Source organism: Corapipo altera, unplaced genomic scaffold (genome assembly GCF_003945725.1).
Source record: "Corapipo altera isolate COAL_440 unplaced genomic scaffold, ASM394572v1 0, whole genome shotgun sequence".
NCBI lineage: Eukaryota > Metazoa > Chordata > Aves > Passeriformes > Pipridae > Corapipo > Corapipo altera.
The window spans coordinates 4,644,869-4,672,336 of NW_020884872.1; the positions used below are offsets into that span (position 1 = coordinate 4,644,869).

Below are 27,468 nucleotides of genomic sequence, written 5' to 3' on the forward strand. Positions count from 1 at the left end.
TTTTTTAATAATCCCTTTGTTTTCTCTTGGCTGATTCACAACTCCCTTCAGTTTGGTTTGGTTTTGGGTTTTTTTGTTTGTTTGGTTTGGGTTGTTTTTTGTTTTTTTTTTTTACAAAGCCGACTTTACTGTCCTACCAGCAATAGCCCCAACCTAAATAATTGGGATTTTTTTAACTTAAGTGGAGAGACAAGCCAAGAAAAATGTCACTCTTGCTGATCAAAAATGCTCTTCTTGGCAAAAGGCCAGTCAAAAGATGACCAGGGCAGTCTTTATGAAGGTCAAGAACAGCTACTTTTCTCCTGTTCCCAGAGGGTGACTCCACTCACCATTACCACTGAGAGCAGTAGCTGCACAGCTGGGGCTGCTGGTGCCAAGCTGTGCCAGGGCCACGCACATCAAGCATGACTGAAGAGCCCAGAGTTACAGAAACAGTGAAAAGTTTCTGTCCCACTGCACATCACTCTTGTGTACTCTTGACAATACCATTCCACACCACGTTTGGCATTTACTTCCAAACTTGGCTACAGTGAATCCACCCAATGGCAGAGGTTTTCTCCTGGAATGAGGCACTGTAGCATAGGAGTATCTGAGCAAAACTTGGAAGAGGTTACAGCTCTTGCCAGATTACCTTTGGTTCTTCTAAAACAGGCACAAAAAAAACCACTTTAAGATAAATGAAAAGGTGGGGAGACAAGGGGAAGATAACAGATGAAACAGTGTGATTTTAAAAAGCCTTCAGGCAAGAAGTTTGATCTTTTTAAATCTTTCCATTTGTGTTTACTTATCAGGGTGCCATTGGAGAAAAAATAGGTCTGTCTTCATAGGGAAAGCTGGTGTACCATGAAAAACAAAACCACTAGTTTATGGTTGTCACTTCACTGCCATGTTTCTACTCAAACTAGTTTTTCCTCAGAATAGATGGTTGAAGCAAGTCTCAGCTGCAACCCCCAGGATTTCCTCTTGTTTTACACTGATGCCACCAAAAGGGAAACCCTCCTTTTTTTTATCCTCATGCCCCAGGTCCCATTTTTGTCTCCACACAGGTAATATCTACCTTAACCCCTCTGCATGGAGAAATTATCTGAAACTTTCCAGAGCTCTCCTGGGCCTCTGCTTCATTAACTCTTTATTTCAACACATTTTATGAGTCCGAAACAATGTTTTCGAAAGCCAGACTTTAGACATAACAAGGAACATACCAGTTAACTTAGGTAATATTTTTTACACACACACATATATATATATATATATATGCATATATATAGGTAAAAAAATAAAATTGTCTTGATAAGAAACATTGTGTAAGGTGATTAAGAAACAAGTCCCCGGAAGCTGTGCAATACAGCAAGACACATTGGCTGTAGAGCTGACACCAGGATAGCTAACTGCTTATTTTCAGAATTTAAAAAAAAAAAAAAACAAAACCCAAAAAAACCCCACACACAACAAAAAACACCCTAAGACCATTCTACTCAATGCCATTCTACTAAAGAAATAAACCTGATTCCTTGCTGGAGATTGCAAAACGTTGGTGAAGAGGCTCCACGTGGCCGCTTGGCTTTAGTTGGATTTCCTCTCCCGCTCTCGTGCGGTCACAAAGTTCAGCAGGTCGATGGCTGTGACGATGCCAAACACCATTTGCCTCTTGCTGGAGGAGCCATCAGTGTGATCTGCACGGAAACAAAGGGAATTCTGGCTTTAGCAGGCACAAACCCACATATCCCACTTGGTTTTAATGGCACGGCTTGTAAAGGCAGGAGCCAAACCATCCCAGATCCACGTGGCAGGGCCTGGAGCTGGTGATCACTGGGGACCCTGGAACACAGAGGGGGAACCCAAAGGGCATCTTGGCCGACAGTCACAGAGGAAGTGACAAGGATTTTCAGTTCAGGAAGGCTCTCAACAAAACTGCAACATTATGGAAGGAAGGATAAGGGGCCACCAGATTTACTCCTTCTGATATGAAAATTCAAACCACATCCTCTGTTATAAAGTGTATTTTCCTCATCCATTAGTTTCTGTGGCTCTACTTGAAACAGCTGCAAGTGACATCATCCCAGTGGAACCACTTGAATGGCCCAAAAGAATCACATTTTGAGGAGGAAATGTGACACTGCCATCTCCGTGTGCTGCTGTCAAATACAGGATCAGTACAAAGATCACAATACAACATTTTACCAATTATATTGAAAAAACTTAGTAACCATTTAATCATTGCTGCATTGAGAGCACAGATGGAAGTGATTTTTTTTCCATTTTGAGCATAAGCCTTTGACCTGGGAACCAAGTGGCCACATGACTTCTGGCCCTTTAACTAGTCTAAGTTCCCTGTTCCTAAAGTCTGGCTGCACCAAGATGTTTAGTCTACTTTACACTCAGTTTGTTCAGCCAGCTGGATTGTCCTGGGCTTTACATTTACTCAATCTCTGTTCCACTGCAAGCTTCCAGTGAGATTTTAGGTTTATAAATAGCCAGCACAGAGCCAAGAGCACGTCCTTATGGAGATTAGCAGGAACAACCCCAAATTTGATGTCTATTCTTCTCACAGTTATAATTGAGATAGCTACCAGATAAATTTATCTGGTGAGTCTTAATGTTGTTTTTAGTCTAGTTTCTCAGAGTTTGTAATTTTACAGGTTGTCTGCCTCAAGCAAGATGAAACAGGAAAAAATATTCTTGGCATATAACAGTGATATACCCCCAGCTTTGAAGATTTATTTAGTCATTTCCAGTTCATAAAGAAGGCAGTGTAAAGAGTTTTGAGAAGGATGAAGAAAAGTAGAGTTTGGAGGGTAAACATCAAGTGAAGTTAGTTTAAATAAAATAAACAGGAAAAAGAAATATTTTTGAGACAGTGATGTCAGTGTCAACATCTAGATCTTAATAACTTTTATGCAGTTGTAGTAATTATTTTGCTTTAGAAAAACAAAAAATTGGAGAGTAATTAACCTAGCAACCACAGAATTAAAGAGTTACTGTCTTACCAAACATGAAATGGTTTGGGTTGGAAGGAACCATCTCATTCCAACCCCTTGCCATGGGCAGGGACACTCTTCACTAGACCAGGTTGCTCTGAGTCCCATCCAGCCTGGCCTTGAACACTTCCAGGGATGGAAGTTAGTGTCAGCAGCACACAGTTATGGAGAGGGAAGGAGGATTTGGCTTTTTCAGATCTTGTTTACACATTCACACTCGCTTCTTGTCACCACTCAAAGATTCCCTCTCACAAGGCACAAGTACATTGTACTTACATTGAATTTGCTCATGAACCACTAGAGCAAAGTGGTCTATTTCCAGGATGTGAGAGAGTTTCCCCAAGTTGTCTTTCAGGTTAATCTGAGGAGAGAGATACAAAGCTTAAATGAAACAGTCCTTTCTATGTTCAGTGGTTCATAAAACCCACATGCTTCATGCAGAACTAAAACCAATACATCAGCATTTGTTGCTGCTCTCATCTGAAGTATTGTAAAACGCCAACCAATCAAGGCCAACTTAAAAGATCGGTTTTCTTTGTTTCTAATTTCCAAGAAAACAAAGCACTACGTGAGGTTACTCACTCCTATTCTGTAAACATAATGAATATACTGAATATCTGAAAAAAATGTCAATAATAGAAGAAGGTCAGGTGTTCCACATGTCTTAACAAAAGAAGTTACTATAAAACTCTTTATACTTGGTGATTTTCTTCCAGCAAGACTGGGAAAAAGTGAATGAATCAGGCTGCAAATCATTGTGGAAGTGAACACGATCTTCAAAGGCAGCAGGTGAAAAGCCCAAACAAGCCAAAAACAAAACCAAAGGTGAAAGACTGCTGAGCTAACACTGTGCAAATGAAGGTGCAAATGAAGGAACTGAGAGTTAAGAATTCATTTTTAGTGAAATTCAACTTTGCTAAGACTGAACAAGAAAGCACCATGTTGACCCTGCAGAAACACTTCACTAATCACCTGCTGCAAACATTTAAAAAACTACATAAAACTGTTCTTAATATGATTTAACATATTAAGCAGCAGCCACAGGTCCACTACCCAGGTGACTCTCCCCAGGTCCATGCAGCACCCACCACCCGACATATTTTTATTAAAGGGGATTAAAGGAATTCACATCGAGGAAAAGTCTTATGCTGCAGATTCAAAAGGTCTTCAAAAGTGAGCTCAGCTTGTGAGTGAGGAATAAATGCCACAGCATGAACAGCTGGGCTGCACTGGAACACACAGCTCTGTCTCCATAGTGGGAGTTTGAAGACATCAAAAGGATTCCCAGTGTTTAAGGGACCAGCAGGCTGTAGTGCAGAGTGAGGCACCAATCCCTAAACTTGTAGGCCAGGCAAGGAGGGGGGTGGGAAATCTGGATTTACTGCCACATGGAGTCACCTATCAGTCACCACCACTGACAAAGTTTTGTCAAATGTATGTGCAAAGCCCAACTTTTGAACCCAGGTTCAAAGTGCACTGAAGGGGTAGAGCCCCTTGCCATCAGATTGTGTATCATCCATAAGGCTGTTTTCAGGGATTGGATAGGCTCAAGGAAACCAGGATAAGCAGCCCCTCAGCAGCACTGGGACAACTATGAAAACATAAATATGTTTTGAGATGCTTAATGGATATTTAACAGAACCCCCATGGAGTTTTCACCTGTCTCACTAGTGCTCATTCAAGCTCCCTAAACATTTTACCACGAGTTTTCCCACATTTAGACTTTTTTTTAAACTTACTAAGTCTTTAAGGCAATGAGTCTACACATATGGTACTACACTACACCATGGAACTAACATCTGACTCCTCAAGGATGCTTCTCCTCTCCACTAGCAAACAGCACTTGTTTGGATTGGCAAAATATCCTGTGACTGGTGCTTCAAATTCCCAGAGCACTATCCTGCCAGGGACTTGAAAAAAGCTATAACCATTCCTTTTCCATTCTAGGAGATTGCCACAAAATAATTGTGGTGATCCTATCAAAGAAAGCATCCCCCATTATAGAATGCACAGAATAGTTTGGGTTGGAAGGGGCTTTAAAGATCATCCAGTTCCAACCCCCCTGCCACAGGCAGGGACACCTTCCACAGGACCAGGTTGCTCAGAGCTCCATCCAGCCTGTTCTTGACCAGCTTCAGGGATGGGGAGTCCACAACCTCTCTGGGCAATCTAAAAAAGCCAGAAGATACAAAAAGATACCTCTGCCTTGGTAGCCACAGGATAAGCCTACCTCTTATTCATGCACACTCTGGTATCCTATGTGGGATATGAGAAGTCATTTCAGTGGCACAGATGATCTGTTTTTCCAATTTCACCAGTAAACAAGCCAAATAACCTCAACTAAAGTGGTAAGAAAAGCAAAACCCACAATACTTCTGAGGTTATGTGCATTTAACCACGTTTCTCCATCAAACCATCAACTCAAATAGAAAAACCATCAACAAAGGAGGCTTCCAGTTAGCATGTTAGCAATACCACTGCCTGTGTCACTCTCCTTCCATCCTCCACCAAGAAAATACCAGAACTGAAGGGAAAAGAAATGGTTAAGCTGTTCTTCACTGAAGAAGCACAAGAAACTTCAAGCTGCCCACGGCAAAGGCCACAACCTCAGAAGTGCAGAGAACTGGCTGGTACAGCCAACACCAGCATAGCCACAGAAACAACTGCACACCACCAGCCACAGAAACTCTTACGGTGTCCAAGGGAGGGAGAACATGAACTAAGCAGTTGTGTTACGCACCACATATCCACATGATGCTTGATTATCTGCCTGGGAAGGAAAAAATGAATTTACATGTGTCCATAAAGAACCAGCGTCCTTGCTCAGCCAAAGGGACCTGGTGGCTCATGGACTGAACAGAAGCATTACACACACTTTCAGAATACAGCACTTCATCTACTTTGAGACAGCGTTCAAACTTAAAACCTGGCGAAAACTAAGTCAAGAACCCCATGTCAAAACCAAAATTCTTTCCTGCAAAAGAATCAAAGCAACAATAACACTACTTATATAGTTTAGAAGAGTGCCTATACAGCCAGGAAGCTGTGCTACCGTAGAATCACAGAATGGTTTGGGTTGGAAGGAACCTTAAAGATCAGCTAAGTTCCAACCCCCCTGCCATGGGCAGGGACACCTTCCACTAGACCAGGTTGCTCTGAGTCCCATCCAGCCTGACCTTGAACAATTTCAGGGATGGGGCAGCCACAGCTTCTCTGGGAAACCTGTGCCAGGGCCTCAACACCCACCACACTGGATGGACTTACACCAAAATTCACATATCTTGACAATATCAGCTTTCAGCAGCCAACCCCTGCTTCAGCAAGGCACCTGAGACATAAAACATTGTTTATTTTCAGCAGATGCAAAAATTATTTAGCTAAGCTGTTTCAACATCTTCCTGTCTCTTCCCCTGGATAGTTACACATTGCCCACATTTATGCTGGGGTTTTTGGGGCAGGAGGAAAAGACAGACACGCTGGAAGAAAGCCTGATGAAGTAATGGAACAGCACAATACAGCCACAACACAAACCTAGGAGCTACTGAGTGATCTAGGATAGGGTTTAGAGCACGTCTGTGCTCAGTAACAGCTGCTCTGTATGGTCCCAGGTGAACCTTACCCAAACATGATGCCATTGAGGTGTTGGGACACCTGCTCCAGTACCTCAAGCCAGAGAACTAAGAGCTGTACAATATATCTGCCTACCTGTTGAAATTGCTTGTAGATTACTTTTCTGACTTCATCAGAAGGTTGAACTTTTCCAGCAAGCAGTGAGGAAAGCATGTTACCCAGGGTAACCATGCCCAAAATCACCCTGGGGAGGGAGAGAGAAGACAGGGCTAAGCAACACAAAAGCCTCAGGTGTTCCTGCAGATAAAAGCATCAACTCTCAGCCAACCTGGAGAAGTCAGTTCAGCTACTTCATGGTAATAATGCAACATTATTGATGCTGTACTTGGATTCTGTGTCTCTGCAGGAGACAGAGTCCAGTTCTCAGAAGTTCTGGAGATGCACACACAAGTCAGTAGGTGCTGTGGGTGCCTGGCCCTTCTGAGCATCTTTGTGTCTCTGCTCCTTGTAACTGCAGAGCTTCCTGCAGTCTCAGGGAGCTTTTGAAAAGCACCAACTACTTCACTGTTTTACACCCTCCTCTGTCCTTCTGAAAGGTGTGACAGCCAGAGACATGCTCACGCCAGTTTTGCTCATTCCCCTTCTCCTACAAGGATCAACAATAATTCATTCCTTGATTTAGCATTGCAGTTGGACGGTAATTAAGCAACTCTCCATTATTCAGCAGGTCCACAGGAGACCTACAGGGTAATAAGGCACATGCCAGCTTGCTGGGGACACCCTGGGTTATAGGGATAACTACAGTATTGCACTATAACACAGTGTTCTGAAGAAACTGGGTAGACACTGTGGTGGAGGTGGGTAAGTTTGGGTTTGGTTGTTTTAAACAAGAATATTTTTGCTTTGTTAAGTTAAACAGTTATTATTTAGAAAAACCTAATTGCATTATCCTGCAGAGACACACTGAGTAAGTGTATCATAATAATCATTAGAGTTATGTGAAGAGCAGGACAACCCTGGCATGACAACATACCAAATCCAGTAACATTTCTGAACTGTGTTACTAGAACTGAAAAAAAAGATGAGTGAGAGGATATTATACTTCCAGCAAGCACTTAAAAGACATCCCTTGGGACCTGGTGAGGGAAGTGATACATATGGATGAATAGTGATATATGTGGACATACCCAGATTCATCAACAACTGGTACCTGGTCGAATCCCTTCTCCCGGAGAATTTCAACAGTCTTTGCACAGGTAACAGTTGGAAGCACAGTCAGGGGAGCAGAGAGGCTCAGTTCCTGAACACTGATGTTCCACCACCTGGGGATGAAATAAAAAAAAACAAGCCCATGAAAGATTTATGGAGAGAACAGAACCAGCTCTTCATGTACAGTGGCCTCCAACACCACAGGAATGACAAAAGGGAGCAAGGAAGGATTCAGCCAGAGTCAATAAAGCTTCAAGGTTCTAAAGTTTTATCCCCAATATCAGAAAGTCACTGAAGTGTGAGAAGGCTTGAAGACTGAAACTCTTTCCTTCATTTCATTGACTTTCTAGGATTAGACACTTAGTGGAGAGAACTAATCCCCCCCAGTTTCAGTATTTATATCTTACACAGAAAATGTTGTGCTCCTACTGAAAGACCTACCCATATCTACAGTCACTATAGGTAACAATTTAGGGAAGATTCCCTTCCACCTCTGCAGACTTGCAGTCCTTTGCACTCAAGAACTCTGATCTCGGAAGGGTTCTTCGGATAGTACTTTTTTTTTATTTTTATTCCAGATTAAAAAAAGTCACTAAGTACCAAATTTTCTTCTGCTGCCGTGCAACTCAAAGAAAAATATCAACTAATTTAGGCAGATTTGATTAATAGCTGCAATTATACAACAAGGCAATGAAAGATTAGCTAAATCAAAGGAGTAGTGTAAATTGAAATAAGCTTTGAATTAGCAACTGCCATAAACTTGACTGAATAGATTCATGAAAATCCAAATGGATCTGACAGGTTTACCAGGGTTTGTTGCCAAGGTCCTCTTCTTTCATGAACCCTTTCTGAATCATCCATTTGTCACTCAAAAACTTGGACCTGGAAAATCATCAAGAAGTGAAAAGCTCATTAGCAGGTTGAACATCTGACAGCAAACACAGGCAACTGTTTACAGCTCACTATGACTAACAAATAAAGTGTAAATTGAAAACAGACCATCATTTGCTATCCAAGCTTACCAGCCAGGGACATGGAGGAAAATATTTAGAGGAGGAAAAAGGAATCCCATAAGAAACAAAGTTCCAACTACATCAGTCTCTTGCAATACAATAGAGACACAGCCTGGAATGGAGGTGTGCCAGGTAAGGTCTATCTGCAGCTTCTAATTGTTTCTAGTTTCTAGTATGGAGGTGGATGCAACAGAAATCAGGAAACACAGCTAAAAATACCATGGTTTGGGATATGCTTCAATGCAGTAGGAGAAAAACTACTCAGCACAGCTCAAAGCCCTCACACTTCCACCTGTAAACTCACCCTGACAGTGGCTGCTGCTGCAGGAGTGCTGGGTTCTGCTGTGGGCTCAAGGATGGGATAATACCAGTGGCCCCCCAGAAATAACACAATGAAACCTTTCCTGTGAAAGATGCTAACCATTGATGACCATCTGCTGAAATCAGAGCTCAACTTTCAAAGGGAAAATGTCTGCTCCATGTCAGGCCCTTTTTAGATACCTCGGAACTTGTGCCCCGTACACATTTCTGGATGATACATGAAATAGGTATTCAAATTGCCACTGCTGTAAGGAGGTCTGAGGGACTGCCTCACCCCTTTCCCAGGGAGAAAACCAGCAGGCTCTTACATGTAGTTCCTGATAGAGTCAGGGAGGATGACAACACAGCACTGACCCTCCTTCAGCTCCTTGGCTGCCTTCACAGCCACAGACATGGCACTGCCTGAGCTGCCACCTGCCAAAACACAGAGCAGAGGCAGAACTGTCAAGCAATGAGTGAAATGAGAATGAACAAAAGAGAGGAGGAGAGAGTGAGTGAGATGAGCCCAGAGTGAGGAAGTCAAGTTCCGAGGTGGAAGGAGGTCTCTCTGATCTGCACAAGGCTTCAGCCTCCCACAGAGAAACCCAAAGGATCCACATCAGCTCTTACCACACAGCAGCCCCTCCTCTCGGATCAGCATGCGAGCGAAAGCAAAGGACTCCTCATCATTGCTCTTGTACCACTGGTCCACTGCCTGGGAAGGGGTAGGAAGACAGAAACAGAGGGCTGTTTAAATGAGGAGGGACAGGGGAACTACACAACCAGTGTGAATTCAACCCACGCTCTTTGAGGTAACAGCTGCCCTACTGAGCCGTGTGCCTGGGTTTCCATCCTCCAAATGCCAAGTGGGTTTTTTTTGCCAAGATGATCACATCAGTACAGCAGGCTCCTTATTAGAACCTCACTGTGGGAACAGGCTGCTGTGAGTCAGCCACGGAGAGCATCAGTTTCTTCCCCTCCTGGAGGGCTTCCCAAGGACACAGGCTCTGCTCAAGATGCTGTCATACCCCTTTGTCCAGGAGGGTTTTTTTTTTACTGGTTACTTTGTGGTTTTTTGTTGTTTGGGTTTCTTTTATTGTGTGTGTAGTTTGTGGTATGTTTTGTTTGGGTTTTTTTTTTTAAATGTAAAAATAAATTTGTTCTAGGAAAACATTATCTACTCACAGCCTTTTGAACTGGTATTGTAAAACAAACATTCTGAGGACTGCTTCTGCTGATGGAAAGAACAGGAATAGTCCTGCCTCCTAGTCCTCCCATTTCACCTCAAAGGAATACTTCCCCAAGCTTCTCCCTCTGCCTTTAACTCACTCCTGCATCCCACCAGAGGGCAAAGGGCAGTAAAACCAAGCAGCACAACTTACAGATCTATCCAACACCGTGGGGACAAAATCATATCCGATTCCTTCCACTTCATACATTGTCTTGTCAGTCTTGTTCAGTGATTCTGGTGTAGCAAGGATGGAGCCTTCAGGATCCACACCTATGATCTGGAGAAGCAGTTTCCACTCAGGCCACTGTGACACACTGCTTTTGGGGACACAGTACGTGTGAGCACTGGCCTTGTTGCAGCTGCTGGTGTCACACTCAGCCAAGCCAACAGCAACCTGGCCTCTTACTCTTTTTTCTGGCAAAATTCACCTCCCCTGAGAGCAAAATGCTTTGCTGCTTCTGGCAACCCATCCCATCTCTTCGGGATATGTGGACACCGAGGGGCACTGTGGGTTTTGCTTGTTTTAAACAGAAGACAGGGTTTCCCCAAGACAAGATTGTCCTCATTCACATGTCAGGCATCATTACAGCCAAGATATTTTGGGCCAAGTGTAAGTAGATCGGTTTTATTTTCTTCATCACTCCCTGCCTATGTAGGAAAATGTTCACGATGGAAGCAGGACACCAAGTTCTGTGAGGAAATCTTTGCAGAGACAATTACACCAGGTAAAACCTCAGCAGCTCCAAAAAAGTTGGTGATGACACAGTCAGAGAGGAAACACAAGGCTGCAGAGTACAAACCAGAGGGGGAAGTTTCTCAGATACCCCATGAAGGGATCTGAGGGCCAGTTTTCACCTGCTGAACCAAACCCTCTGGTCACCACCGAGACCAGAGGATTTCAGGCAGTCTGAAAACCTTTGTTCTTTGTTCTCAGAACTATCTTTTAGCTAAGAACAGAGAGGGGCTTTCCACAGAGATCCAGGGCAGGCTTGCAAGGAATGAGATGTGCCAAGTGGAGCAGTCTGAGGTTGACCCTACTAAAAAGAAATGCATGAGGTTTGTCACTTACTTTGCACCCTGGACACTTCTCCTTTAGCTTCCTGGAGATGCCAGTGATAGTCCCTCCTGTGCCAGCTGTAGCCACCAGCATGTCTATCTTTCCTGTTTGAGGGTGAGGGATAGAAGGCAGTTGTGAAACCTCCAGCAGAATGACGGATTAAAACCCCACTTACACCTAAGTATGGACTTTCTTCAACAAAAATGCAGAAAGTGGTTGAAAAGGGCAAGATGAGGCCCCTTGCTTCCCAAGAGCTGTTATGAGACCTGCCCTGAGCCCACATTGCTCAATCCTCATTTACTCCAACAAGGGCTTTGAAATGTCCATCCAGAGGCCTGGCAAGGCACCAACTTGTGGCACTTTGGACACAGCTGGAGGTGGCCCATGAAGCTGAAAGCTGCAGTTTTCCTGTTACTGTATTTGCTGATACAGATAATTCATTCTCTAACTTAAACCAAGCAGCCTATTATATTAGTTAATTAGCTGAGTGAGTGCCAAGAGCATGGGTTAGGCATCCATGGAGAGAACGGTTAACACAACTACTTGCTCATTTTCCAGTGAAAAAGACTGTTTGGTCACTAGCACTCAGAGTGAGTGTGGATATATTTTATCCCTCTGTCACCACCTACAGTTTCCCTGGTGCATCCACACGACAGCTTTGTTAATTAAAAAATAAAATTAAATTTTTAAAAGGTCACCAACTCACACACGAAAACAAATGCTTACCAGCCAAGAGAATAACACCCCACCAAGCAGGGGCAACTGAACAGTGCCTGCCCTGTGAGGGAAAGTAAATACAAACAAGAAGTCTAAAGCTGGAACTCATCTGGACTCCCAATTTGTGGGATGGCAGCTTGTTAAAGTGCACTCATTTAAACTCAAACCTAAAGTTTGTCACAGAAAGACAAGCCAAATCCTCTGAACAGTCAGAGTTTTAGGAGGGAGGAGAACCCTTCACATGGTCCCCACCTTAATGAGAAGGAATTTAATAGCTGATTTTCTCATGAGAGGGTCCCATCAGAAACTGTACAGCATAACATTTTTATAATGCAGGTCAGTAGCTTCCCACATGACTTAATTCTACCACCTATGGGGACGCCCCCAGGGTAGACTGCAGCATCACATGGAATGTCTCCAACAGCTCTCAAACCACCTCCTCAGCTGGGTGAGTGAGCCCAGCAGAAGCTCTGTGCTGCCACAGCTCAGTCCCTGCTGGTTCTCCAGCTCAGTTGCCCAGCACTAAGATGGAAGAGATCCCTACAGAGTGAGAGGGTCCTACTGGTGACAACTGCCACACAGGGCAGTCTGTGCTCCTGAGGACCCCTAAGTGAAGAATCTTCCAATGTATTGGAGTATTTGGTCTGGGAATGTTAAAATACCTATTTCTGTACTTGGGATCAGAGAAAAACGACCCTATTTCACAGCAGTCTACCTATGCCTTTTTTTTTAATAAGGTATCTTAAGCATCACTGCTTCCTCCACCTGAATACAAGCAGAAGAATCTAAAAATCAAAGCATTCTTCTTTAATGGAAAAAAAAATCATTACTGTGACTACTGAAATAAGGTAATTCTCTAATGACACAGACCATAGGTATGGGATTTGCTGTGCCAAATCCACGTATTTCTCATCCAGCTGAGGTCTCGTTCTCCAAGAACATAACAACAAAACTACCAGGGACTGGTTGGGGAGGGGATTAGCAGTAGAGCAGACATACCATCACACTGCTGCAGGATCTCCTCAGCTGTGGTGTCATAGTGTGTCAGGGGGTTGCTGGGATTCCGGTACTAAATGGAAAGACAGAACAGACGTGAAGACAAAAATTCACATCGTGAGGCATTTCAAGAACATGTCAAACAATCTCCAAGCCTCACAATAGCCACATACACTCTTTGCAGACTGTTTCCTTATCTATTACCTGGACCTAGGCCCGAGGAGAGATACAACCTTCCTAATTTGTGACTTAATTTAAGAGTGGTTCTAAGGTGCCAGCACCCTCCAATGCAACAATCAGTCTTGTTTGTGGGACAGTTACTTTTAGCAACGTGACTCCTGTGTCCATTCTTCCACACAGGCTTGCCAACTCAGTGGAAAAAGACATCCTTAAGTGTTGCAGTTTTGGCAAACACTGGCTCACTGCTGCTCTCTAGTGACTACAAAAACTCGGTGGCCTGGAGCACAGCGGTTGCTCAGCTACAGCTCCAGATCTAGGGCATCTTCTCCTCCAGAGACACATGTAGGGTGTTGAACAGTCAACCAAGGACACTAAGGAACAAGGCTGCAATTCCTCCTCCATGCTGTCCTGCACTTCCTGCATCCTGGCTCTTACCTGGTCTAGGATGTGTGCGTTGGGGATTTCGTTCTGCAGCCTCCACGCAACTCCCACGTGAGATTCAGGAGAATCAAATCTGGCTGTAGTTGGGGTCCTCACAATCTCAGCGCCCAGAGCTCTCAGGACATCCACCTATAGCAAAGAAAGGCGGTCACAAAACCCCACAACGCTCTCCCAGCACAGAGACTTCACTGGATGAAAGGGGAAAGAAAGCATCTTCCCTTTCACCTGGCCAGCAATAGCCTCCTCAGTGGTTCTCCTAAAGCCTGAACCACTGAGCTATGGATCAAAAACAAATGACACTAAGGATTTGAACTAAGCTTTACCGGTGAGCCAGGTGTCAAATTCCTGCTTCTAGTCCAGGCCTTCACACCTGTAGGAACTATTACTACCACACTGAGAAGTCTCATTCAGCCAAAACACCCTGTCCTCTCACACCAGTCACAAGTTCTGCAGTCCAGCAGTGCTGTAGCCCAGTATTTTATGTTTAAGTACAAATTATGTTTATTTATCCCCTCCTTTGGGCAGCAATGGAGATCCTCCAGGGCCCTGTGCACCTTTCAACTGCTACAAGGGCAAGAAAGTTCATGACACTGAGCTAAGGAAAAGCCTGTCTTCAGAGGGCAGGGAGACCTTTGGCGCCATGTGGTACATGGCAATGGCCATGTGGTACCTCTCCCTCCACAGCTGGTAAGAGCAAGCCATGGATACAGGCCTTCAAGGGATGTTTTGTTCATTTGTGCTGCTGCCTCAGCTGTGGAACACAGGGAATCTCCTCTACTCTCTTCTCTTGGCTGCAGGTGCAGCACCACAGGACAGGGCTTGCTCTATAAACAGATGCTTTGTGCTTTCCACAGTGAAGGTCAGTGGAAGGCAAGGCAGCTTTTCCTTCCCCTTTGCTGTTGTGATGACACAACTCAGAGGCTTGCCAGGACCAGCCAGTGTAACCTGAGGAGCTCAACAGGCTCCCTTACACTCAGCCCTGAGCCCTGAATATTTGCAGAATATTCAAAGCTTCAGCACTGCCTCCCTTCACCCTCTGCTCAGCAAGGGACAGGCAGTCCCTTCAGTGTGCATGGCAAATCCCAAGTTCCCTTGACATTTGTATTTAAAACACCTATGACAGTTTTCAAAGTGACAGTGCTGTGGGGATAGGTCTTAAAGACATTTTCAGACATTTTCTATCCATGGCTAGCCAGCCTGGATTACTGTGGGCACTGGCAACAGCCCCTCAGCAGAGTTCTGCCTGGCCAATTATACATTTTATACTTATCTCCGTTGCTAAAGCCACGGCATCCGTCTGCACCAGGAATTCTGCGAGTGTAAACACATTTATTTTTTTAAATTCTTGAAAACACAAGCAGGTCTGACCTTCTCCATGCTCATTTTCTCTGGCATCACGATGATGCAGCGGTAACCCTTCACTGCCGCAGCCAAGGCCAGCCCAATTCCTGAAAGCAAGCAAAGACATGCAGAGCACAGAGTGAGGAGCAGCAGAGAACAAAACCCACAATGCCACCCTTGGCACGCCCCTGGATTTAATCAGATTTTCACCAGAGGCTTGAATACAGTGTCTCTAGAGGGGTGGCAAACAGAATGTTTCAGTCTGTTGGGCAGAACTGGATTTCAGATGTTGCTCGTTCTTTGAGGTTCACAGCCAAGAGAAAGTTTAGCCAAGGGTGGAGAAGCTTGACATGTGCAAACTGCTGGCTTTACCACATGCACATCACCTTCCTCCTGTCTCACCCACTTCATTTTTACAGAAGGAATTTGGGAAAGGAATGTGCTTCAAGCTAGAGAAGATTAGAGCGATCCCTTTGATACTGCCAGAAGATCAGAGCCTTTATTGACTCACTTTTGCACTAAACCCCTAGTTTAAAATGCACTGAAACTAAGGCCTCTCTAGAAAGAAATTATTTAGATGCTGTTTGTGATTGAGGTTCTAATGCACTGGGTCAACTTGCTAGCACAGTGAAGTACCTTGATTGCTAGAGACAGACACTTCCAGCTGGTCATCTTCTGTACCTCAGAGAAGAGAAGCTCACACCTGTTATTAGATCACCACTCTGCAGGATAAGCTAAACAGATCAAGTTGGTTGATCAATGTCTGAGGTGAGACTGCAAGGCAGCTCCTCTGCTGTGTTGGGTGCAGGACAAACAGTTGCAGTTTACCCTACACAGAGACTTGCTTGTTCAAAGCTGGCTCTGTTTCTACATGATGCTGAATCACACAGAGGTAAAAAACCCCACGTAATAACTTTAACTGTTAGTGTAAGAGAAGCTTAACTCACACCTCAAGTAATTCAAATAGTGTTTAATATATTTGTGGGAAGAAAAACAACTTTTCTCAGTGTATTACAGATAAATATGGATGCCCAAATACAAAAATAAGACAGAAAAGGCCTCACTAAGGCCAGAGACTGAAGAGAAGCCATCCATCACTCTTCCTTACAGTCTGTGATAAAGAAAGAATTTTGAGACCTGAACTCTAATACTTCGTACTTTCTGCCACTGAACTGGAAATGCAGCAAACATCAAAACAGGACTTTGGCTGAGGGAGAAGTGGGATGCAGAGAGGATAAAAATATAACACATTAGCTCTCAACATACTCGGTAGCCCCAAGCAGGAGCCCAGAGCAAATGACAAGTGTCTCAGGTTACTGTCTGCCCTGGTCTTTGCTTTTATATGAAAAAAAGAGACAGCATTCTGCAGCAATTGTCCTGTATTTCCTTCAGTTCTGCCTTTTCAGATTCTGTGGCAAGGAGAATCATTTATCAGGTACTGACCCAGAAAGCAGGATGTCACAGTATGACCTTAAGATACTGGAGGAATGCAATACATATGGATATTTTCCACCACGTGCCATTGTTCAGCCACATCCACAAAGGCTTCAGTTGCACTGCACCCCCCAAAGAACAGCTGCTGAGACAACAGCAACTGATGTGACCTCCCAGTTTTTTGTTGAAGGCAGATCAGCTCATCATCCCAGTCCCTCCAGTAACAAAGGTTTGACTGGACCAAAAGAACAAAAGAAAGATCTGCTTGGCCTGTGCCTAATATCTTGCAACAGTGGATGGACGCCCAGGAAGGAGTTTAAGAACAGGACAAAACCCCTCTCCAGAGCACATCAGGCAGGAGAGAAGCTTGCAGCTCAGCTCAGGAACATGCTCAGAGGAGGCAGTATATTTTATACTTAACTATTTATATTTAACTATATCATATATTTTATAATTAACTCAAGGGGGGACACTCCAGGTATGTTTTCTCCCCAGGAGCAGAGCAGTTTAACAGAACTACAACAGTTTTGACACAGGAGCCAGGTTAACTCCAGTGTCTTGGATCATCAGATGCTCTGCCCTGGCCCCTGCCTAGTGGGACTGTTCCTTCCTCCAGCACTCTAAGGAGGAGATGCTGTGGATCTCCTGTGATTTTCAACAGTGGAACATGTTGAAAATCCAGGTGTGCAAGGGCTTTGTCAGCAGGCTGTGCTGTGGGCATGCAGCTCATCTCCCACCTCAACTGCACCCACATGGGAAAGGCTGTTTCTCAAACCAGGCCCATCTCACCTGACAGAGGGACCATGGGACTTCCCAAACAGAAAGAATGGGAAGATCCAGATTCTTACCAGTCTTTTGGGTGCCTTTTTCCCCCCTTAATTTCAGTCAGACTTGAAATCCTGAATAGGACCTAAAGACTCTAGTGAATCCGGCCTAACATTTCTTTTCTTTTAAAGCAAGGAGGCTCTGCAAATTTAGCAGAACTGTTTCCCAGCTGTTCTGGTCAGCACAGGGCACTGTAGAAATGTTCCTTGTGCAAGATGGAGGAGGCACTGCAGGCAGGAAGAGATCCCTTCTTCCTTGCACAGGCAGCCTTCATGCTCCAACCTCAAACCTGCCTCACCCAGGAAAAGCACCACAGCATTTCCCCCCACACTTTGCTAAGGTCTCTCCGTGCCCTACCTGTGTTTCCAGAGGTTGGCTCTATGATTGTGTCCCCAGGTTTCAGGATCCCAGCCCTCTCAGCATCCTCCACCATCCTGAGGCTGATGCGGTCCTTGACGCTGCCCCCGGCATTGAAGAACTCACACTTGACCACTGGAATCACAGAAACCAAGCACAGCTCTTGAGCACAGTCACTGGGTAGCAGGCTGCTGATTCCTAACACCTCTGGAAGACCAGCTCTGTTAACATGTTTGCCCAGTTCACCTCCTTGCTTCCCAACAGCAGAGAGGGGGATTCAGCTCACGGCATCTCCTCTGTTACGGGTCACAACAACAAGCAACTTGTCACTGGAATCACAGAATGGTTTGGGTTGGAAGGGACCTTAAAGATCACCTCATTTCAACCCCCTGCCATGGGCAGGGACACCTTCCACTAGACCAGGTTGCTCAGAGCCCCATCCAATCTGGCCTTGAGAACTGGTCTTGCCCCTGATCAAACTGGAAGTGCCTCCCCTTGTTCAGCCTACACTTTCACTCCAGTCCCCCCCAGCAATAACCCCTTCAGTGGTGTTGAACACCACCCTTCAGGACTCTGATCAGAGCCTCCAGGTATCTCCAGTACGGTTGGATTTAAAACCCCAACCAACCAAAAAAAACCTTTCACTGACAGTTTCATCTCTTTAATCATTTTCAGTGATCTTTGGTGATAACTGCTGATCTGTATTTTACACACACTGATGAATACTCTGAATATGAGAAGCAGTCAAAAACTTCATACAACTTTTTAAAATTTAAATGTTCTATGAAAAACGTTTTACTTTTTCTACAAAAATGGAAAAGCTGCAGGGAATGTTCTCATGAAGTACAAACTGAAAGATGTTTTAAATGACCAATTCCATAAAAACTGACAATCTGCCAAAGAAAAAGAGGAATTTTTCCTCACCATTTTCTGTCAGGTGCCTGCACTCCTGCTCCCAGGGTTACATGGCACTACTAACCAGAACTACCCCAAGTTTCTGAAACAATGTTTGTTAGCTGGATTTTCTGCCTGCAGCAGTACTCACAGAGTTCACACTTGAGTCCAAAATGTTTCCCAATCTTGTTGATTCGCACCAAAGGTGTATTGCCAACTTTATTCAGGATACTTGGCAGGATCTTTGGAGGCTCTGGCCTGGTATAAATACAAACAAAGTCAGTGTATTCCCAGAAAAGGCCACAGGCAGGTCACACAACAACCACACAGCATTTCTGGTCCTTTTTCTTTCAACCAGCTTTCTCCCTCCCCTTTATCAGGGTAGTTACTTTAGGTACTTTAGCTTAAAAGAACAACCATGGGATACAAACTCATAAAACATCAAGTCCTTGATCCAAAACATGGATTAATCAGACATCAAGCCAAGTGCTGAGGCAAGAATGAAGTGCTCTGCACTTTCTCCTGGCATGGAGTAGCTCAGCACTCCTCAGAGTCAGTTAGTTTATAACCAAAAGGCATTAACAGTGCAAACTTTCATCTAGTCAGGGAACTGCTTGCCAGGTGACTTTAAGTTCATTCCAGTCCATGTGCTTTCACATCTGTGGTGCAAGGCTCCCTGTACGTTCAGTCTGGGTTCTTAGTTTTGCTTAGACATGGAAATTAAAAAGCACCAGCACACCTACAGGCTGAACAAGACTCCATTTAAATCAGTCACCTGCTGTTAAATCCACATGGCTCCGAGGGAACCTGGATTAGTGCTGAAAAGCAGCAAATAAAACACTTACAGAGAGGTATGATGATGTGGGGAGGCAGAGAGGGGTTTCCCAAGCTTCCACGTGCATTTGCTGGGTTTATCAGGGCGGATCCACTGCCTTTCCTTCTCATTATTCTTGCAGTTCTCATTGTCCACCCCGCCAGGGAGAACACACTTGCCTGTTGCATGAGGGCACGAGTTTGTATCTGGCTTCTTCTGGGAAGGAGGAGTAGGGATTCCGTTCTTGGGGGAGGGAGAAGGAAAACAAAAAGAGAAAAAAAAAAGAAAAAAGGAAAAGAAAAAAGGTGAAGGGTTGAGGAGAGAGTGAGCGATTTGTCTGCCCTGCTGTAACAGGGTCAGAGCATCTTTGAGATTATCAAAGTCACTCAAGTTCCACACCATGGGAAATCCTCCATTCACATCACTGCCCCCTGCTAAAACAGCTAAAAATCACGTTGCTAATAAGGAGCCCTTATTCTTGTCTCTCTTGTCCCACCAACTTATCCATCCCAGTCTGGTGTTCCAGCATGCAGTTTTCCTGAGGAAAGCCTGAGCAGCAGCAGCTACCCTGGTGACAGTGTCCAGGAGAAAAGTCTTGCCCATGAACTAAAAAGGGCAAGGGCAAAAAGCAGTTTTAACACCCAAGAACAGGTTCTGCCACTGACTACAAGAGATCCTGGGACTGCACCTCAGACCCAGGTGTTGGGGAAGGAAGCACAGCATGTTTCAGATTAATCCCATCCTCCAGTGTCTCAGTCTTCTTTTGTCCTTATGTGAAAAAGGTCACAATAAACAGGTATTTTGATGGTCAGTTGATGTTTCTGTAGTACTGTGAGGATGGGAAGGTGTTTCAGCACCATTTTGATTTGCCAAATGCTTATCACCAGCAGGAGAATAATGTAAATACATTGAGGCACGTGCTCACTGTAACAAGCCTCCATAAATATCAAGAAAACAGGACAGGTCTCATGGGAGACACCCCTCCCATACCAGAAGCTCTCTGAAATAAAACCTCCCCATTCCAAGCAGAGTGGAACACAGTAAGACTACCTGGTGAATAATTAGAAAATTGTGCCAAAAGGCTCTGCATTCCTACTTATGGTCATGGAGAACTCTTCCAGAAAGGCCACTGGTTTCAACAGCACCTCCCACCACAGCATTTCAGCAAAACAACCTAGAAATCTCTCTGGAAACAGGTGGGGCTTTCCCAAATTCTGGTGTCAGAAAGTTGGGATAACAGTATTCCCCAAAGACCCACGAGTACCTCAGACACAGAAACAGGCCTGTCTGATGCAAACTTCTCCATGTTTTTTGGTGAAAGTGATGGCCCAGGAGACTGGAATTCCTTCAGGAAAGAGTCACAAGACCGGAATCCTCTTCAACGCTGTGGATCATGCAAGTTGGGAAAAAAAACAACACACTGTCATGAAAGAGTCTCTCACAGAGGTAAAACACAGACAGCTTTTTTATTGAGAAAAAAAGAAGCTGCAAAACAAAGTGAAGGTGACTTGTATAAACAGGATTAAAAAAACCAAAATAAAATCATGCAGCAGAGGCATTGCACAATCTTGATGGAGGGTCCCCTGACCCTGTCCTTCCTGCATTACATAATTTTCCCTCTCAGAGGCAGGAAAGTAAGCAGAAAACATCTTTTATCAGACCGTCTGCAATTCCATAAGCTTGAAAGCCACACAAAGTAACAGGAAATACTTCAGTTCACGGGATATAGACTTCTAGGGACACACAGGGGGAAAGGGCTTCATGGTGCCATCCCCAAAAGACCCTGCACACAACTTAGGAAAGGGCTTTATCCAGGAACACTTGTAGAGGCCTCTGAACCCTCGGGGAGATCAAAATCTCACAAGTTCCTACCCAAAATGAATCAGTGTTGCATACACAGCTGTAGTGATGCTGGATATAACACACACACAGCAAACACTTCAACCTTCTAGGAGGCTTTTTGTTTCAGAAAATACTAAATACAAAATGGAAACAGTAAGTTCATTTTTCCTGCACCAGTCAGTTGTTCACAGAGCCTGTCTGTTTCCTCTCCACTAAAGGCAAAAATGTGGCTGAAGTCTTGGAAAGTATGAGGGGTTTTTTTCCCCCTAATATTTGTTTTTCTCATCAGCATTTTGCAGCAAAATTCAGCTCTCTTTCCATTACTGAACTGTGCTGGAAAGGGTCCCTGGCCTCATCCTCCTTCTTCTGACAGATGCACATAAAACAGACACAGAGTTGATGGTCTGGTGACACAGTGGAAAAAAAAAAAAACCCTGAATCACAGGCTCAGTGAACTTTAGTATTTGATCCTGTAAGTTAATATGGACCACTAATCAGTACTGCCTTGTGCACACCAACTCCTTTCTTGCATGCTGACTTGAAGAAAGTTCCTAGAGTATTTAAACTGCCCTGCTTTAGGAAAAAAAACACCTCTGAAAGCGTCAACTTTCCAGCCTAAGACTTGAAATAATTCTCCTCCTGGATATCAAGGTTTCCATGCCACCACAATTGTATGATTTTACTTTATTTAGGTTAACACACGCCCAAGAGCCAAGATGGACTACATCCTGTTCTAGAATACTGATCAGCACTAACTGAGAGACACTAGCCCAAGAAAGCTAAGATCCTATAAATACACATAATCAAACAACAAACAGCCTTTGTTACCAGAAATCAGCTCATTTCCAGTTCCAGAGTGAAACCCACCTTTCATTTCTCTTTCTAGGAGGTTCCTGGTTCACAATTCAGAATATTGGTGGTTTTTTTTTAGTAAAGGAAAAAGAAACACTGGAGAAGTTTCAAGGCTTCCTTTGAGCCACATCCACATGTTCCCTCACTCAGCTGGCACAAAACACTGGACACAGACACCGACTGCCTCTGCTCATGGGTAACACTGACAATACTGACAAAGTCTATCTAATAAAGGGACCTTGGTGCCCAAGGATCAAACTATTTGAACACACAGGAGGAGAGCAGCAGGGGGTTAGAGACAGGAAACAGCAGGTTCTGCTCATCTTCCAGGTTCTCATAAAATAGGAGCACAAAACCTTTAAAAGCTTTCAAAATCACCAATTCACAGTATCCTTCAAAAGGGTCCAAAAATTGAGGGGAAATGGGGAGAAATTTGTTGCAGAAAAAAAATTTAAGAGGTTTCAAGTATTTATTCTCTGTACTGACAGCAGGAAAGAAATTAATGTGGCTCTCAAAAAGCTGTATTTTGAAGGATTCCCTCTGAACTGGGCAAGACAATGCCATCTCATTTCCTGTATTGTAAAGCAAAAAAAAAAAAAATCCATAATTCACTAACAGCAACTCCCATCACTTCTTGAACTAGAAACAGCAGAAACTAAGAACAAGCTATATTTATTGCCTTCAGCTGAGCTGTGAGACTCTCTTGTATTTTCAGAATGGCAATACTTGATGTTTGATAAAAGCTTCAATAATGGGGCTTCGATTTCGAACAATTCCAAACAAATAACGAGAAGAGGGACAAAAAGCCAACCTCAAGCATTGCCAAAAAAAAATCCTAACCAAATATTAACCTTAAGCAACACAATTCATTGGTTACAGCCCTTGATAATGCAACTTGAGCAAAACAGGGGGCAGAGGTGGTCTGGGACATCCAAATCCTCCCACATGATTCTGCCTACAGACCCAAAACAGGCCATAGGAACCTGTTACATCTTTCTGCTGGGGACACCTTTGGGGAACAAAGAAAAGGGGGTGAGCAGAAACCCCCAAAACAGAGGATGACAGCAACTCCTTTGCTAGCCTAACCCTCTTCTCAGTCTTTTTTTCTGGGAACGAAAGACTGGGGAGACAGGACAGGAGGATGGCAACTCTGCTCCTATAATTGCAGTTGGACACTGCTCAGGAGAGTCTGAGGGAGATAAGCTGCAGGAAGAGCTGCCCATCCTCTGAAAAGAAATTCTGTCAGCCTGAATTTAATTTTGCTGTAAAGGGGAACACTCCCATAACTAGTTGGGGGTGTGGGTAGAGTCTAACTAGAAAAGCCTGACTAACTTCTGCCATTATATCTGCAGAGCACATGAGGCAAACAAAAAATAATCAAAAAGACAATTTACAAAGTCATTTAAACCTAAGTCACGAAGGGGAGTGGGACATAGAGGTGTGAGATGCAGAAGTTGTCATGGGCAAGGCTCACATCTCTGGACCCATCTCCACAGGGAACCCAAGACCTAAACTATTTCTCAACTCCTACAGAAAAGGGCTGAAAGCCAGTGAGTGAAATTAATGCCCAAACAGCCTGAGCTGGACTCACTCCACAGATGGGTCAGGAAATACAGTTTCTACAGCTGTTTACAGTGTATGATATCAGCACTAATGTACTGTACCATTTAAATATTATGTGTGAAAGAACCTAATGAACTTGATTCTTGTCTGAAGCACAAATAAAGCTCTCTAAAAGGCAGGTGTAAGAGGTGAATCAGAGAGAGACACCCCCAGGGCTGACTGCTCAGCAAGAGATGAGATACAGAATTCCATTATGCTGAGAATGGGAAACTTTATGACGTTAAGTAGGCACAAGTAAACCACTACAAAACAGTTGTTCTGCTCACTCTGAGTGTCACGGGGTCTTAGAGAGCTTTAGGATCTTTACATATAAGCAAATGCAACGGTATCCATCCAGCCTTTGGAAGCTGATCACAGAAACACCACAGCTATAAATGATTCAGGAGACAGTCAGACATTTGGGTTGTTTTGCTGTTGTGCTTTCTCTGTGAGTGTGTGTGTGTGCATCCTTGCTCCTTCCTCAGGAGCAGGCAGCCCTACCTCCTGTGTCAGGAGACAACAAGGGACCTCAAATAACTGGAAAATGAATTAACAGCACTGAAGTTCTAGAAAGAGATCCTTCAAGAATCCCAAGTCTTACTTCCATTTTCTCCTACAGAGCAGATGAGCACATGCATGTGCTCAGTCATCACCTTTTTCAAGCCAGACTGACATACTTATAATATTCCTGATAGGAATTCTTTAATGGGTAATTCTTTAATGCCCCACCTCTGTAACATTGTAAAGATTCAACTTCAACAGCAAAGCAACTTCCACAGCTGTGGCAATTGTTATACTAGAATACAGTCAGGGGAAACATGAAAATGTTCAGTTTGCTTCCCCCCACAGAAGGGAAGCTGTGCCTGCAGCCCTAATCCAGGTGTCTTCTGACATCTCCATTTCCTGAGTTCACTCCAACCCTGTCTGAACTCACCTAATAAGTCTTCTGAGTGAAGACTGAAGTCTTCAGGAGCTCAACAGCGTTAGACAAAAGCCTGGAGAATGCTTTATCTGCATTTTTACCTCTTGCAGTCAGAAGCTTTCATTATTTCTTTCCCTGCTTCTACCTCCCTCTCCTTAGCACACAAAGATGGACCAACACTGGGAGCCTGAACAGTGCTTTTGATCTGCCGAGCTCACCAAGTACAGGGAGAGAAGCATTACAGGTGAGAGGCTCAAAGAGGGAGCTGGAGCTCTGCTCTTGGTTTCTGAGAGGTCTGTAACACGGGCAGAAGCACAGCTCCCCCTCCCCAGCATTATGGTGCCTCCCTGCAAGGTAACACAACTTTTGTTAGCCCAGGACCTCTGATAAAGGCTGGCAGAGAACTGCTGGTCACCACTGCCTGGGCAGGAAGCCAGCTTTTGGGCTGGTGCATGTTTTGTGGGAAAGGCCACAACTGCCACCACTCCGGCTACACCCGCAGAGCTCCCAGCAAGGCACCCCCAGTGTAGCCACAGGCAGGGAGCTGCTGGGTGCCCAGCCCCTGTGTTCACAGGCAGTTTTCCCAGGTCACATGCAGGCTGCTGGCACCTGCCCACAGCCAGGGACCAGCCCATCCCACCGCCCTGGCAGGCTGCCCTGCTGCCAGTGCCAGGTCAGTGGCGTCCCTGGGCCTGCACAGCCCGGGACACAGGTCCCTTGTGCCCCTGGATACCAACCACCATCGTTAGAGGTGGCTGCAGGAGAGCAGGTTGGGTAATTCACACGCAGAGTTCATGGCAGGATACCAACAGCCACCAGCCAGTATGAAAGAGGGTGACAAACACCCCAATACTGAACCTACTCCAGCACCTAAACTGCACTTCATCAGTGGTGATCTCACCACAGACGCTCCCCTGCTGAGGAATACCACAATCTGAGCAGCTCTCAGTTTCTCAGGAAACACCTTTCCTCTCTGACATGAGATTCCCACGTTTCACCTCTCTCCATACTCTGGTTTTTTCCACCTTTCCCGCAGCACAAGCTTTGCAGAACACAGAGCTCTCGTGCCACAAATCAGCAAACAGACTCACTGAAAGGGTAAACAGTGTGAGCAACCATGCTGGAACACGGCCCAGCACTTCATGGTCAAAGGCTTTAGGATTAGAGAGACACACAGCAGACTAGATACTCAAGCAGGAATAGGAAGGAGAAGAATCACTTGTCTTTCAAGTAGTGGTTGGTTCCATGTGCCAGCAGCATTATTAACGCTGATACTGAGCAGCTCGCTCAGGTTCTTGTCAAGTTCAGACCCTTCCCAATGGGGGAAGGGCAATATATGAAATAAAATTTAAAAAAAAAAAAAAAAGCTGCAGGAGACTCTCGTGGTGCCCACGAGAGCAACGGACAACAAGCCAAGCTTGGGCAGAGAGCTGGTGCCAAACCCAGAGAGAAAACCAGAAGGCACAAAGTCATCTTGAGAGCCAGTGTGAGAGCCCATCTCTGCTCCTGCTGCTCCTTGCTCGGAGGAGGCGCTCCCGGCCTGCCCGCGGCATCCCCACTCCTCCCAGGGGTGGCTCCGGGGCTCCCCTCGCCCGCAGCTGCCCCTTCCCACCCCTTCCCTTCATTACAAACACAGAACAGAAACCCAGTTGTGTGGCAGCACCACATTCACAGAGCCACAGAGTGGGTCAGGTTGGAAGGGACCACAGCGGCTCATCTGGTCCGACCTCCCCGCTCGAGCAGGGCCATCCCAGAGCACATGGCACAGGATCGCATCCACACGGTTCTGGAATATCTCCAGCGAGGGAGACTCCACACCCTCTCGGGGCAATCTGTTCCAGCCCGCGGCCCCCAGACCTTCACCCCGCCCCAGGACGGGGGGGCACGGCCGCCCCCAGCTCTCCCCACCCCATCCCATTCCCGCGGATGATGCAACGTGCGGCCGCAGGGACGGGGCAGCTCCTCCCGCCCCCCCGCCCGCGCTGCGGCCGCCACCTCACCCGCGCGATCCGGGACACCGCCGCGGTGGCGATGGTGATGGAGATGATGAGGAGGAGGAGGATGAGGAGGATGAGGAGGAGGATAACCAGGATGAGGGTGAGGATGAGCAGGATGCGCGGCGCGCTAAGAGCAGCGCGCGAGCCGCTTGGCCACGCCCCCGTCACGCCCTGGCCACGCCCCCTCCGGCCCCCGAGGGGCGGGAGCAGCGACGCGAGTTCTGATTGGTCACCGCGGGGGCGTCGGCTCGTCGGAGCCAGCCAATGGGAGAGCGGAACGCGGGCGGTGCGGCACCGGAGGTGTCCGGAGATGTCCAGGGATGTCCGGGGATGTCCAGAGGTGTCCAGAGATGTCCAACGGTGTCCTGAGATGTCCAGAGATGTCCAGCGGTATCCAGCAGTGTCCAGTGATATCCAGAGATGTCCAACAGCTTCCAGGGATGTCCAACGGTGTCCAGAGATCTCCAGAGATGTCCAGCGGTATCCAGTAGTGCCCAGTGATATCCAGAGATGTCCAACAGCATCCAGGGATGTCCAGGGATGTCCAGCGGTGTCCAGCAATGTCCAGTGGTGTCCAGGGATGCCCAGATGTGTCCAGCAGTGTCCAGTGATGTCTATTGATGTCCAGCAATGTCCAGTGTTGTCCAGCTGTGTCCAGCGGTGTCCAGTGATGTCTATTGATATCCAGTGATGTCCAGCAGTGTCCAGAGATGTTCAGGGATGTCCAACAATGTCTAATGCTGTCCAACAGTGCTCAGGGATGTCCAACGGTGTCCAGAGATGTTCAGCAGTGCCCAGCAATGTCCAGTGATGTCCAGGGATGTCCAGCGGTGTCCAGTGGAGTCCAGCAATGCCCAGGGATGTCTAGGGATGTCCAGGGATATCCAGTGGTGCCC

At 45.5% G+C, this 27,468-nt stretch overlaps 1 protein-coding gene across 3 annotated transcripts; it reads right to left on the minus strand.

Moving 5' to 3' along the window:
- Positions 1-784: 784 nt before the first annotated feature.
- On the minus strand, positions 785-26,730 carry LOC113943657 (cystathionine beta-synthase-like). Of its 3 annotated transcripts, none has more exons than XM_027635768.1 (17): positions 26,576-26,730; positions 20,622-20,741; positions 19,389-19,600; positions 18,695-18,801; positions 17,650-17,784; positions 15,061-15,140; positions 13,687-13,821; positions 13,075-13,144; positions 11,371-11,462; positions 10,453-10,578; positions 9,701-9,785; positions 9,400-9,505; positions 8,565-8,639; positions 7,759-7,870; positions 6,684-6,845; positions 3,255-3,339; positions 785-1,673 (listed from the first exon to the last, which is right to left on the minus strand). In XM_027635768.1, exons 2-17 carry the CDS (start codon positions 20,661-20,663, stop codon positions 1,564-1,566), a joined length of 1,734 nt encoding a protein of 577 aa, XP_027491569.1. In that variant the 5' UTR covers positions 20,664-20,741; positions 26,576-26,730; the 3' UTR covers positions 785-1,563. The 3 variants fall into 3 exon arrangements, 2 of the variants coding, with proteins under 2 accessions (XP_027491569.1, XP_027491578.1); XM_027635777.1 differs by having other exon boundaries at positions 6,684-6,792; positions 7,736-7,870; XR_003526403.1 differs by lacking the exon at positions 785-1,673 and having other exon boundaries at positions 6,684-6,792.
- Between the last annotated feature and the right edge of the window lie 738 nt (positions 26,731-27,468).

Coding starts and splice junctions, on each gene's coding strand:
- LOC113943657 (XM_027635768.1), bottom strand. CDS start 20,663: ATGGAGAAGTTTGCATCAGACAGGCCTGTTTCTGTGTCTGAG. Junction 13,822..15,060: donor AGAAAATGAGCATGGAGAAG/GTCAGACCTGCT, acceptor TCTTTGCTATAG/GTGGATGTCCTGAGAGCTCT. Junction 6,846..7,758: donor GGGAGAAGGGATTCGACCAG/GTACCAGTTGTT, acceptor TTTTATCTGCAG/GAACACCTGAGGCTTTTGTG.